This window comes from Ictidomys tridecemlineatus, chromosome 4, assembly GCF_052094955.1.
Source record: "Ictidomys tridecemlineatus isolate mIctTri1 chromosome 4, mIctTri1.hap1, whole genome shotgun sequence".
Classification (NCBI taxonomy): Eukaryota; Metazoa; Chordata; class Mammalia; order Rodentia; family Sciuridae; genus Ictidomys; species Ictidomys tridecemlineatus.
In genome coordinates this window covers 174,281,161-174,295,619 of record NC_135480.1, presented here as the reverse complement: position 1 = coordinate 174,295,619, position 14,459 = coordinate 174,281,161, and the positions used below count along the sequence as shown (strand labels likewise).

At 40.3% G+C, this 14,459-nt stretch overlaps 1 protein-coding gene and 1 pseudogene across 1 annotated transcript in view; both read right to left on the bottom strand.

Annotated features, from left to right (window-relative positions):
• Positions 1-14,459, bottom strand: part of LOC101957720 (phospholipid-transporting ATPase FetA) — a 151,132-nt gene that overhangs the window by 43,042 nt on the left and 93,631 nt on the right. The window contains exon 12 of the mRNA XM_078044974.1: positions 12,650-12,738. Within this exon, the coding sequence (XP_077901100.1) occupies positions 12,650-12,738 (89 nt within the window). The remainder of the gene's footprint in view (positions 1-12,649; positions 12,739-14,459) is intronic.
• On the bottom strand, positions 8,777-9,763 carry LOC144377304 (mortality factor 4-like protein 1 pseudogene; annotated as a pseudogene).

Sequence of the window (14,459 nt, the reverse complement as noted above, 5' to 3'; positions counted from 1 at the left end):
TTAGGGAATAGACCGAGAAGGGGAATAGCTGGGTCAAATGGTGGTTCCATTCCCAGCTTTCCAAGAAATCTCCATACTGCTTTCCAAATTGGCTGCACCAATTTGTAGTCCCACCAACAATGAACAAGTGTACCCTTTTCCCCACATCCTCACCAGCACTTGATGTTGTTTGACTTCATAATGGCTGCCAATCTTACTGGAGTGAGATGGTATCTTAGGGTGGTTTTGATTTGCATTTCTCTGACTGCTATCGATGGTGAGCATTTTTTCAAGTACTTATTGATTGATTGTATATCCTCCTCTGAGAAGTGTCTGTTCAGGTCCTTGGCCCATTTGTTGATTGGGTTATTTGTTATCTTATTGTCTAATTTTTTGAGTTCTTTGTATACTCTGGATATTAGGGCTGAAGTGTGAGGAGTAAAGATTTATTCCCAGGATGTAGGCTCCCTGTTTACCTCTCTTATTGTTTCTTTTGCTGAGAAAAAACTTTTTAGTTTGAGTAAGTCCCATTTGTTGATTCTAGTTATTAACTCTTGCGCTATGGGTGTCCTATTGAGGAATTTGGAGCCCGACCCCACAGTATGTAGATCATAGCCGACTTTTTCTTCTATCAGACGCTGTGTCTCTGATTTGATATCAAGCTCCTTGATCCATTTTGAGTTAACTTTTGTGCATGGCGAGAGAAAGGGATTCAGTTTCATTTTGATGCAAATGGATTTCCAGTTTTCCCAGCACCATTTGTTGAAGATGCTATCCTTCCTCCATTGCATGCTTTTAGCCCCTTTATCAAATATAAGATAGTTGTAGTTTTGTGGATTGGTTACTGTGTCCTCTATTCTGTACCATTGGTCCACCTGCCTATTTTGGTACCAGTACCATGCTTTTTTTATTACTATTGCTCTGTAGTATAGTTTGAAGTCTGGTATTGCTATACCACCTGATTCACACTTCCTGCTTAGCATTGTTTTTGCTATTCTGGGTCTTTTATTTTTCCATATGAATTTCATGATTGCTTTATCTATTTCTACAAGAAATGCCGTTGGGATTTTGATTGACATTGCATTGAACTTAGAGAACTTTTGGTAATATCGCCATTTTGATGATGTTAGTTCTGCCTATCCATGAACAGGGTATATTTTTCCAACTTCTAAGATCTTCTTCTATATCTCTCTTTAGGGTTCTGTAGTTTCCATTGTATAAGTCTTTCACCTCTTTTGTTAGGTGATTCCCAAGTATTTTATTTTTTTTTTGAGGATATTGTGAATGGAGTAGTTGTCCTCATTTCCATTTCAGAGGATTTGTCGCTGATATACAGGGATGCCTTTGATTTATGCGTGTTGATTTTATATCCTGCCACTTTGCTGAATTCATTTATTAGCTCAAATAATTTCTTTGTAGACCCTTTTGGGTCTTCTAGGTATAGAATCATGTCATCTGCAAATAGTGATAATTTAAGTTCTTATTTTCCTATTTTTATGCCTTTGATTTCTTTCATCTGTCTAATTGCTCCGGCCAGTGTTTCAAGGACTATATTTAATAGAAGTGGTGATAGGGGGCATCCCTGTCTTGTTCCAGATTTTAGAGGGAATGCCTTCAATTTTTCTCCATTCAGAATGATGCTAGCCTGTGGCTTAGCATAGATTGCTTTTACAATGTTGAGGTATGTTCCAGTTATCCTTAATTTTTCTAGAGTTTTGAAGATAAAGGGATGCTGTACTTTATCGAATGCTTTTTCTGCATATATCGAGATGATCATATGGTTCTTATTTTTAAGTCTATTGATGTGGTGAATAACATTTATTGATTTCCATATATTGAACCAGCCTTGCATCCCAGGGATGAATTCTACTTGATCATGGTGTACTATTTTTTTGATATGTTTTTGAATCCAATTCACCAGAATTTTATTGAGGATTTTTGCATCTAGGTTCATTAGAGATATTGGTCTGTAGTTTTCTTTCTTTGAAGTGTCTTTGTCTGGTTTAGGCATCAGGGTGATGTTGGCCTCATAGAATGAATTTGGAAGTTCTCTCTCTTTTTCTATTTCCTGAAATAGCTTGTAAAGTATTGGTGTTAGTTCCTCTTTAAAGATTTTGTAAAACTCTGCTGTATACCCATCCGGTCCTGGGCTTTTCTTAGTTGGTAGTCTTTTGATGGTTTCTTCTATTTCCTCAATTGTTATTGGTCTGTTTAGGTTGTCTATATCCTCCTGACTCGATCTGGGCAGATCATATGACTTAAGAAATTTATCGATGCCTTCACTATCTTCTATTTTATTGGAGTATAAGGATTCAAAATAATTTCTGATTATCTTCTGTACTTCTGAAGTGTCTGTTGTGATATTGCCTTTTTCATTCCATATGCTAGTAATTTGAGTTCTCTCTCTTCTTCTCTTCGTTAGCATGGCTAAGGGTCTGTCGATTTTATTTATTTTTTCAAAGAACCAACTTTTAGTTTTGTCAATTTTTTCAATTGTTTCTTTTGTTTCGATTTCATTAATTTCAGCTCTGATTTTAATTATTTCTTGCCTTCTACTTCTTTTGCTGTTGTTTTGCTCTTCTTTTTCTAGGATTTTGAGATGAAGTACGAGATCATTTATTTGTTGTTTTTTTCTTTTTTTAAGGAATGAACTCCAAGCAATGAATTTTCCTCTTAGAACTGCTTTCAATGTGTCCCATAGATTCTGATATGTTGTGTCTGTGTTTTCACTTAACTCTAAGAATTTTTTAATTTCCTCCTTGATGTCTTCTAAAACCCATTGATCATTCAGTAACCTATTGTTCATTCTCCAAGTGATGCATGATTTTTCCTTCCTTCTTTTATCATTGATTTTCAGTTTCATTTCATTATGATCAGATAAGATGCATGGTATTATCTCTACTCCTTTATATTGTCTAAGAGTTGCCCTGTGACATAATATATGATCTATTTTTGAGAAGGATCCATGTGCTGCTGAGAAAAAAGTGTAAGTGCTTGATGTTGGGTGGTATATTCTATATATGTCAATTAAGTCTAGGTTGTTAATTGTGTTATTGAGTTCTATAGTTTCCTTATTCAACTTTTGTTTGGAAGATCTGTCCAGTGGTGAGAGAGGTGTGTTGAAGTATCCCATGATTATTGTATGGTGGTCTATTAGACTCTTGAACTTGAGAAGAGTTTGCTTGATGATCATAGCTGCACCATTGTTTGGGGCATATATATTTATGATTGTTATGTCTTGTTGGTGTATGGTTCCCTTGAGCAGTATGTAGTGTCCCTCTTTATCCCTTTTGATTAACTTTGGCTTGAAATCTATTTTATTTGATACGAGTATGGACACTCCTGCTTGTTTCCGCAGTCCATATGAGTGACATGATTTTTCCCAACCTTTCACCTTCAGTCTATGTATATCTTTTCCTATCAAATGCATCTCCTGTAGGCAGGATATTGTTGGGTCTTGTTTTGTAATCCATTCAACTAGCCTGTGTCTCTTAATTGGTGAGTTTAAGCCATTAACATTTAGGGTTATTATTGAGATATGTTTTGTTCTTCCAGCCATATTTGTTTATTAATGTTACTAAACCTGATTTGTTTTCCTCTTTGATTACTTTTCCCCCTTTACTGTCCTACCTCCCACTGTTGGTTTTCATTGTTATTTTCCATTTCCTCTTCCTGTAATGTTTTGCCAAGGATTTTTTGAAGAGATGGTTTTCTAGCTGCAAATTCTTTTAACTTTTGTTTATCATGGAAGGTTTTAATTTCATCTTCCATCCTGAAGCTTAATTTCGCCAGATACATGATTCTTGGTTGGAACCCATTTTCTTTCAGTGTTTGAAATATGTTATTCCAGGCTCTTCTAGCTTTCAGAGTCTTTGTTGAAAGATCAGCTGTTATCCTGATTGGTTTACCCCTAAATGTAATCTGCTTCCTTTCTCTTGTAGCTTTTAAAATTCTCTCCTTATTCTGTATGTTGGGCATCTTCATTATAATGTGTCTAGGTGTGGATCTCTTATGATTTTGCACATTCGGCGTCCTGTAGGCTTCTAGGATTTGGGATCCTGTCTCATACTTCAAGTCTGGGAAGTTTTCTCTTATTATTTCATTGAATAGATTGTTTATTCCTTTGGTATGGACCTCTATGCCTTCCTGTAACCCAATGACTCTTAAGTTTGGTCTCTTTATGTTGTCCCATATTTCTTGGATGTTCTGCTCATGGTTTCTTAACAGTCTTGCTGAGCTGCCTATGTTCTTTTCAAGTTGAAATAATTTGTCTTCATTGTCTGATGTTCTATCCTCTAAGTGATCTACTCTGCTGGTAGTATTCTCAATTGAGTTTTTAAGTTGGTTTATTGCTTCCTGCATTTCTAGGATTTCTATTTGTTTGTTTTTTATTACCTCTATCTCCCTGTATAATTGATCTTTTGCTTCCTGGATTTGTTTATGTAATTCCTTGTCAAAGTGATCTTTCATTGTCTGATTTTGCTGTCTCATGTCTTCCTTGAGACTCCAGATCATCCGAAGCATGTATATCCTGAATTCTTTATCTGACATTCCATCTGTTGCAGCTATTACCTCTTCTAAAGTTGAGTTGACTTGCATTGCTTGTGGTCCTTTCGTTCCTTGTCTTTTCATACTGCTCGCGTTTCTTTCTGCTTGGTGAAACTGTTGTGTTTTTGAAATTTTCCCCCTATTTATTTATATTGCTCTTGTATAGTTGAAAAATCTCCCTTGCAGGGCGGGTAGAGGCTGTGCTCCTCCTCCAATTGGGGTGATCTGTTTACCACGCTGGCAGGCCGCTAGGCCTGCTCTGCTGGTTGGTCGCAAGTCTGCCCACCCTGTGAGCGGGGGTGGTGGCTCTACTCTGCCCCCACTCCGATTGTGGTGACGTGACTACCACACCCTCGGGTCGTTGGGCCTGATCCGGATGCAGGCGGCGGCTCTGCTCGGCCCCTACTCCAATTGGTGTGACGTGTCTACCCCACTGGCCGGCCTCTAGGCCTGTTCCGCCAGTGGGTCGCAGATCTGCCTACCTTGCGGGTTCCGGCGGCAGCTCTGCTCGGCCCCCACTCCAAATGGGGCTACCTGACTGCCACTCCGGCGGGTCGCTGGGCCTTTTCTGGATGCAGGCGGCGGCTCTGCTCCACCCCCACTCCAACCAGTGTGACGTGTCTGCCTCAGTGCGACATGTCCACCATGCTGGCAGGCCACCGGGCCAGTGCACTGAACATAGCCATTGTACCGCTGGCAGGAGCCCACAGAATCCGCAGCGCTGCACCCCCGCGCCAACACCTCGCCGCTTCCCAGCACTCGCCACAGACTCCAGTCGCAGGGCGATCCGCCGAACAAGCAATGCGACCCTCCGTGCGGAGAAATCGCCCGCGACCGAGCCCCCGCAGCCGATCCTCCCACGATGAAAATCCCTCCACTAGATTCTGGAGCACCTCAATTTCACTGGAAATTCCCAACAAGACAGCCTTCAGCTGTTTCAACTCGTCATTCTGCCGCACAGTGACGCGGCACACGGGGGTGATGCACTCCCTTCGCCACCATCTTCCAAGTCCCCCAATTTCTTTTCTTTTAATCTTCCTTTTTTCTCCAAGCAACTTATTATTTCTTGTATGCAACTGCTGCTTCTTTCTAAAAATAGTCCAAAAAATTTTTTGAAAGTTCTCCTTGAATTATAATCTGTTTATTCCAGGGTCAGTTATTGGACCCTTATTCTTCTTTTTGTGCTACCAGGTTCCTCCAGTCCACTTAAAAATATGAACAAAAGTTCATAGTTTGGGGGCTGGGATTGTGGCTCAGTGGTACAGCGCTTGCCTAGCTCGTGTGAGGCGCTGGGTTTAATCCTCAGCACCACATAAAAATAAATAAATAAAGATAAATAATTAAAAAAATAGTTTGATCCTTATAGGTTTCTGGTGTAGGTTTTGCTTTCTTTGGTAAATTTTGTCTCCCTAGTAGGGCATTCTCCTGAATGGAGAACTATTAATAGGAAGATAGAACATATTGTTCCTAGGTACACAGGGAACTTTTAGGCACATTTGAACCTCCCTGATTTAAAATTAAGTGGGTTTTACTCTGAAGTATTAACACACTAGAAGCCGTAGTCCTTGGGATGTGGCTCAGGGATACAAGCAATTGCCTAGCACATGCAGGGCCCTGAGATCTCCAGTAGCACCAGACATAAAAAAACAAAAACAAGGGCTGGGGCTGCAGCTCAGTGGTAGAGCACATGCCTAACATGTGTGAAGCACTGGGTTTGATCCTCAGCACCAGAAAATAAATATATAAAATAAAGGTATTGTGTCTATCTATAACTAAAAACAAACAAAAAACAAAATCTCTAGCCCTCTTCAGGTAGGTTGTTAAATTTCTTTTAAAAACAGTTTTCTATTTTAGGACTAGAAGGCAAATATATTTGTTTATATAGATGGTAGGAAGGTACAACTGTTGCCCATGTTTTGTTTTTTGTTTTTTGTACTGGAGATTGAACCCAGGGGCACTTTACCACTAAGCCATATCCCTGACCCTTTTGTTTTTTATTTTGATACAGGGTCTCACTAAGTTGCTTAGGGCCTTGCTAATTTGCTGAGGCTGGCCTTGAATTTATGTCTCCCAAGCCACTGGGATTGAATGTATGCACCACCACACCTGGCTGTTGCTCATGTTGTTTTATTGACAGTTTTAAAATTAATTACTCTAATTATTGCCCCGAATCCCACACTGCTCTCTATTCCTGCTGATTCCAGCTTGGAGCCACTCTTAAGTGCTACCAAGAAGAATGTATTTCTATGGAAGCATCCCTTACTCTGCTTTATAATCTATTTGCATGCCAAAATCATCTCGGGTCTGCTGATAGGTCTTCATTCTGTGTCCCAAATGTTAGGTATTTATTTTCCATTTGTATTTCTTTACAGTCATTTTATTTAACTTGAATGGGAAGTCTTCACATCCTTCTTCAACTAGATGCCTTGAAGTGAACTCACTACCCCAGAAAACATCCCATGCTTCCTGAAGGAAAGATCCTTATGAAGGACCTCACAAATGCAGGGCCTTTGCAGCAGTTACTAGCTGAGAGCCTGAGCAGAGACCCTGTTCCTCTGAAGACACCTACACAGATCCCTCTCCAAGCCTACCCTGATCTTAATAGTTGTTTTCTAGGCCTGCTGTTTGGCCCCCATCCTGGGGCTTCCTTCCACTACGGCCATGCTTCCTGGCTTCCTTAGCTGCTTCCTTCTTGGTTTATACTTCTGTCTTATCTTCTGTTTAGCTTGAGTAGAGATTGATCCTCAGCACCAGAAAATAAATATATAAAATAAAGGTATTGTGTCTGTTGGATACTTTACCATTGAGTTATATCCCAAGTCTTTTCCTTTTTTATTTTAATACAGGTCTCACTAAGTTGCTTAGGGCCTCACTAAGTTGCTTATGCTGTCCTCAAACTTGTGATTGTCCTGCCTTAGCCTTCTAAGTTGCTGGGATTACAGGTGTATACCACCACACCTGGCTTGAGTATACATTCTTGAAGTTTGCTGACAAAGGATATTTGATGAGTAAATTTTTTTTTTTTGTATTTGTCAAAACTTACTTGACCTCTCCTATTCTCCATGCAGCACTCTTCTAAGAAAATAGAATTTGAAAATCATCAGTTTAAATAAAGTGTTCTGTTAGTTCAAAGTGAGTCTTTATTAAAGTGATCATGAGTAAAATTGATTATGAGAAAATAAAAATATATGGATATTTATTTACACTTCAATTTCACTGATAGTTTCACTGGATTTAGACTTAAAAATTGCAAATAATTTCCTGGAAGACTTTTGTAAGCATTAATAGCTATCTTCTGCTCTTTGCTGTTGAGGTGGTCAAATGTTATTCTGATTCCTAATCTTTGTGTATGACCTTTTTTCCTCCCTGGAAACCTTTAGGATCTCCCTTTTAGTTTCATAATTTCTTTACATGTTAATCTGCCATGTTAAACAGTATTTGCCTTATGTTTTAATTCTGTCTCCCCAAGGAAACAACAAGTATAGCAGAAAGAACATTGATGATGAAGAGTTATGTCTGTTGAATAGATGTGATTACTGAATAAAATGATACATGTAAAGCAACTGGCACATATTGATATTGAGACCTTCCCCACAATGGATTCTAAACTTGAGGGCTACAGCCATTTCTTTCTTTTTTCTTTTTTTTTGAAATTTAAAGAAAAAATTTATTGAAGTTTTGAAAAACAATTCCTAAAAGATTTGACTTTTCCAGAAAACTGTAGCTACACAATGCATTGTATCTATCATGTTAAAATGTGAGTAAGACACAAATACAAAAACCATGAAACAAGCCACCATTCTTCAACAATTTGAGAAAAGATATAATGCCTAAGGAACAATATGGATGACTTTCGAAGGATGGGCTCTTTACTTTAAGCACCATTAAAAAAAAAAAAAGGAGCACAAATGGATGAGTGTGTTCAGTTATATACACTGAATTGAACCTTTGGCACTAGGAATCAGATCATTTTGTCATACAGCATTAACACATATTATAAAAGTGCGTAGTGTCAAAGGAATAGAACCACCAGCATTCAAAAGCAGCTTTGTCAACTAGGCAAACACTTTACAGCATGTCTCTCTGTTGTCCATCATTGAATACACTAGTAGAAACTTTGAAATTGAAATTAAAAGAAAGAAAGGAAAAAAGGAGCAGTAACCCCTTTTATTTTCTCTGTTTAAATTCAAACAGAAAAGAAACATCAATTTTGTTACACACTAACATCTTCAAAGTACATCATTTGTACAAGAGAAGCACTAAGAACAAAAATGTGTTTACAGAGATCCAAACACAAGTGAATGAAGTACACCTCCTCACACTGCTTTCCGATGGTATTTAGGAAGATCGACTTCATAATCGCTGGCACTAAACAAAGTTGCAGAATTCTTTGCCAGGTACTTGAGGAAATCATGAAGATAATTCAGTAATAAAGCAAGGCTCTTCTTATCTAGAGGTGTATAGGCCAACATTGCTCCAATTCCTACAAATAATCTCAGTAGATGTGGCGTTCCATACACCTGGGACATGGGTGCATCAGGATGATCTGCAAGGATTTCGGCATACTGTGGTCTCTCAGATTTGTAGAGCAGTTGAGCGCCCAGCATTACATTGAAGTATTCTTTTATTCCTGCCACAACTTCATTAACAGCTACTCCTTATTATCTGTGTTTCCTCGAGATTTCTTGTAATTTGCATAATCCTCAAGAATAGAATCCACATTCTTCTTCGCAGGAAGATAAAAGAGCTGTTAATTAAGTCTGGTAATTAAGTCCCAGTCATCAACAAGCCATGGTTTTAGCTCTTCAGGAATCTTTACTTTAACTTCAACTCTGTTCATAAATGTTTCTTCATTTTCAACAGCAGGATCTACCCGGGCCCTTTTCTTCTGAGGAGGCTGAGGTGTCTCACTGGTACTACCACCATCTCCATTTCCAGGTGTTTTCTGTTTGTTCTTTTTGGTTTTCACTTCAACATTTTTCTGTTGCAGCCCCTCTCATCTTCCTCTCTGCATACTGCTCCTGATTGGCTTTTTGGAGTTCTCGCTGTTTCTGCAGATTGGTATCCACGCACTTGAGCACTCTGCTCTCTGGAACCCATTCATCCCAACTAGAGGTCAGGAGGGGGTGGTGTACTGAGGGCGCTCCTTCAGGAACAGGAAACAGGGCTACAATATCCTCACGTGTCTTCAAAGTTTTTTCAGAGCGCCTGGGCCTCACAGCACTTTTTTTTTTATTCCAACAACTCTAATGTATAAAGTATTTCACTTGTTTGTCCTTTATGGCAACCTTAACGCACTTTGCTTCATAAAGGAGAGGCCCATGAAAGCACAGCACTCGCTCACCCTCCTGGAATTTCGGCTTCGGGTCTTGCTTGGGTGCTATTTATAAGTGATTCGCAGCCTCCTCCTTCTCCCACCACCCCCGACTACCGCCCCCTACTCTCTACCCCACCCAGCTTCATGTCAGACGCGCCGTCAGGTACAGCCAGCTCTACATCCTCGGCTACAACCATTTCTTACACACCTTTATAATTCTCACTACATCCAGCACATGCTGAGCACATAACAGATTCTCAATAAATATGACTCGATAACTTCATGAGTCATAAACCTGTCTTTGCCATTATATTTCTGTGGAACTTCATGATACTTTATTCTTTCTCAATTGACATGTCAAAAGGGGAAAATCCTTCTTAACTTGCTTATTGCTTATGGATGTAGTGAGGCTATAATTAATGGTGTGAAAATATTGTGAAAGTTAAAATCCTTCAAAAGCCCTGTCAGGGGAGACGCACGGAGGCGAGGACTTGGCGGTGTTCCGACGAGGCCCACAGGCGCACCTGGTGCACTGAGTGCAGGAGCAGAACTACTCTGCGCATGTCATGGCCTTTGCCGCCTGCCTGGAGCCTGCCTGGAGCCTGCCTGGAGCCTGCCTGGAGCCTGCCTGGAGCCTGCCTGGAGCCTGCCTGGAGCCCTACCCGGAGCCCTACCTGGAGCCCTACCTGGAGCCCTACCTGGACTCCACCAGACCCACGGGTGCCTTTGTTGGCCTCAGACTCCAACACTGGGGTGCCAAAGACTCAGGCATGTCCTGGACCCAGGAGACCCTGCATCTCGCTGAGCCACCTCCACACTCAAGCAAACTGCAGATGGGGCCTGCCATGTCACTGCATACAGGGGCAGTCCTCTGTAACCAGCAGCTACATGCTCACCCCTCCCCAGAGCCAACTCTAGGCTGGAGTGGTGGGACAGGCCACCAGAGTGGCCCTGGACCCTTTGCCTGGACATCTGGAAGCTGAGTATAGATCTCTGAACTAAGATTTTTCTGCCCTCCTGGGGTCTCCATTCGCCTGGGAGAGACAAAGCAATAAACGGTTATACAACAACAACCAAAAAAAAAAAAAAATCCTTCTATAGATGTCAAATACTGCTACTGCCTTTCAGAAGGTATACAAATAGCTGGAACTGTTTTAGGCAGATGGGACACATCCTGTGTTGGAGCCTAGGCCAAAATACCTAGCTAATTGGCTAATGTTACATGTTCCTAATATTATCAAAAGCATATGTGCCTATATCACCTTTTCTGAATTCTTGACTATGATTGTCTTTCTCATTAAGAAGCTGGGAAGCTGGGCATAGTGGTGCATACCTGTAATCCCAGTGACCGAGGATTACAGTGATCTCAGCAATTTAGCTACACCTTGCCACAAAAAATAAAAAAAGGTTAGGGATGTAGTTCAGTGGTAGAGCTTTTCTGGGTTCAATCCAGGGTACCTTAAAAAAAAGCCAGAAAATGGAACTTTGTTCAACTGCTGAAAGTTATACATTCAGTGGCATAAAAAGAAAGATAGTGGATAATTGCTACGGGTTCCAAAGCTGAATGAACAGTCCTAATTTTCTGAAACCATTTATACTAAATCTCAAAGGATTTTGAAAAGAACTGTGCTGTTTCTCATAATAAATGTAGAAGAAAAGGCAGTTTATAATTCAGATATTGATGAGAAGTATACAGAAAGAAAATGTATTTTTAAAATGTTCAGTTTATCAACAGAATAAAAATGAAAACAGAAAGTCATGAAATTAAGTGTAGGTATCACTGGAACTGCTCAGTAATGCAAAGAAGTTAAGTGAAGAAATCAATTGTTCTCTATCCAGAAAGAACAAAGGCAACCTATATCAGATAGCATGGACATAAATTATTAATAGTCTTTAATTTAAACTTCTGTTACCGAAGCTGATTTTCATATTTTAGAGTGCTTTTATAATTTTATTTCTCAACAGAAGAACCCCCTATTTTTCCAACTGAAATCTTATCAAACAGATAAATGTTAAACTACTCTTTTTGAAATAGGAACTTCAAATGAGGCTAGAACAAAACCCACTTGACCTCTCCTATTCTCCATGCAGCACTCTTCTAAGAAAATAGAATTTGAAAATCATCAGTTTAAATAAGGTGTTCTATTAGTTCAGTGAGTCTTTATTAATGTGATTATGAGTAAAACTGATTATGAGAAAATAAAAATATTTTTTAATTTCTAAAGTAGGGTGTTTTGGTACTACTAATCAAAGTGTAATATCTTTTTAAAAAATATTTTATTTTTTATTTGTAATTGGACACAATACCTTTATTTTATTATTTTATTTTTATGTGATGCTGAGGATCGAACCCAGGGCCTGGAACGGGCTAGGCGAGTGCTCTACCGCTGAGCCACAACCCCAGCCCAAAGTGTAATATCTTATTAAACAAATTTTCACTGTTCTCCACAACAGAAGTATAAACTAGAATCCTTTGTAAATTGGTTCTGTTCTTTTCTGCTTCAAAACTTGAGACTTTCAAACAACTAAATTACAAGTTGGAAATCTAGCTATTCCTGTGGAAATCTATTTGTAAACAGAGTGAAAATTGGGAACACTTATAATCCCAGCAATTCATGATGTTGAGGCAGGAGATTACAAGTTCAATGCCATCTTGGGCAACTTTGTGAAATGCTGTCTCAAAATAAAAAATAAAAAGGTTTGCAGATGTTCCTTGATGGCACATGTGTGAGGCTCTATATTCAATCCTCAGTACCACCACCACCAAAGAAAAAAAAAGCAGAGGAAAAAAGTCTTTTAACTTACCCAGATCACAAAGAGATTCATGAGATGGTCGATATGTGTTCGTTTAAAGATGGATTTCCCACTGTTCTGCATTAATTTGGTGTCTGGCCCTAAGTAAAACAGAGAGATATCAGACTCAGAGTCTTGAAATTGGATTGAAATATAACTCTATGATTACCTATTCTAACCTCTTATGCAATTCCAGGAGGCAAAGCTCTGAAAAAAAGATCACAGATGGTACGAGTAACTCAAAAGGGAACATTTGTTTCTGAGGATAGTCCAGACTACTTCTGTGAAGTGCATTCATGCTGACTCCTCTCTTTTTAGCACCTCAGACAGTTCTGACATATTTTTTTGAGATGAGTTAATTCAGAATAGAAATTCTTAAGTTTCTCTCTTATTACCACCTGGAAAGAATTTCCTGATACAAAGATCTCTGCCTTCTTTTTAGTAACCCCACTGCTGGGCCAGGATATACTTAAAGCTTCTAACTGGGAATGGAATAAAGGAAGAGGCAATGGCAGTGATTTTACTTGAAGTATGAGCTGGAGGCTAAGCTTCTGTGGGGTTGAGAGATGAGAACCTGTTTCTTCATGGAAGGGCAGATAGTAAGTAGAAGGAAGGAGTGATTAATAACCATTGAGACTAGAGCTACAAATTATTAATTAGAGATATGGCTTCAGAGAAAGTATAAGAGGATAGAAAACACTAGGTAGCAATTTCTCTAGCCTTTTACCATCTGATCATTATTTTTACATGTGCTCTACAGAGGGAATTTCACCCATGTTTCCCCACAGGAGAACTGTAACTACTGTGGTATGTGGGCAACACTGGGAGTGTACAACATAAAATGTGCCATTCTTTCCTCTGAAGCATTCCTTGAAGGGTTTGAAGTAATGCAAAATTTGGTTCAGAGCCTGGAAGCGACAGAGACCATATCTTCCATAGTCCTTAGAAAGACTGGGCCCAGTCCCAATAGCCAACTGTTCGACCCTGGAGATCTGGGCTGACTGATTCTCGCGGCCTGCCCCGCAGCTACAGAAGGCGGGGCACCGCAGAGAAGCGATTAATTAGCAAGCAGGGAGAAAAGTGGCTGCGATTCGGTGGAATCCTGCCGGCCAAGCCCTCACTGACTCCCGGGCTGAGAACAGGATTTCAGACGGGGAAGGAAGCGATACAGCCTTATCCTCCACAACGGAAACTCCACCAAGGCAATCAGCGGCCACCATCTTGGAGAGCTGAAATATCCACCGCCACTCTCCGACAGATTGCAACAATAAAACAGGTGTGTGTCACTCAGCTCATCCCCCATACATCGGGGAATTCGCATAAAATCTCTCCTAGGCTTTCCGGGGGAGGGAGTATCAGAGTGAGCCTGCATAAAGACTAGGGAAAAACTAGAGACACCTGACCTTCAACTCCCCCTCCCATCAGCAGCCAAAATGAAACCTGTCTAGCCAGTGCTAGGGGAGGGGCAAGCAGAAAAAATCAAAATGATAGAGTGCTGGGGATCCCAGTAGCCAACTGTGCGACCCTGGAGATCTGGGCTGACTGATTCTCCCGGCCTGCCCTGCGGCTACAGAAGGCAGGACGCCGCAGAGAAGCGATTAATTAGCAAGCAGGGAGAAAAGTGGCTGCAATTCTGTGGAATATTGCCGGATGAGCCCGCACTGATCCCTGGGCTGAGTACAGGATTTCAGAGGGGGAAGGAAGTGGTACAGTTCTATCCCCCACAACGGGAACAAAACAATAGAGTGCTGGGGTTCCCAATAGCCACCCTCCACACCCAACAAACAGCAGGCCCAGAGTACAGTTTGAACTGCCGAGAGCC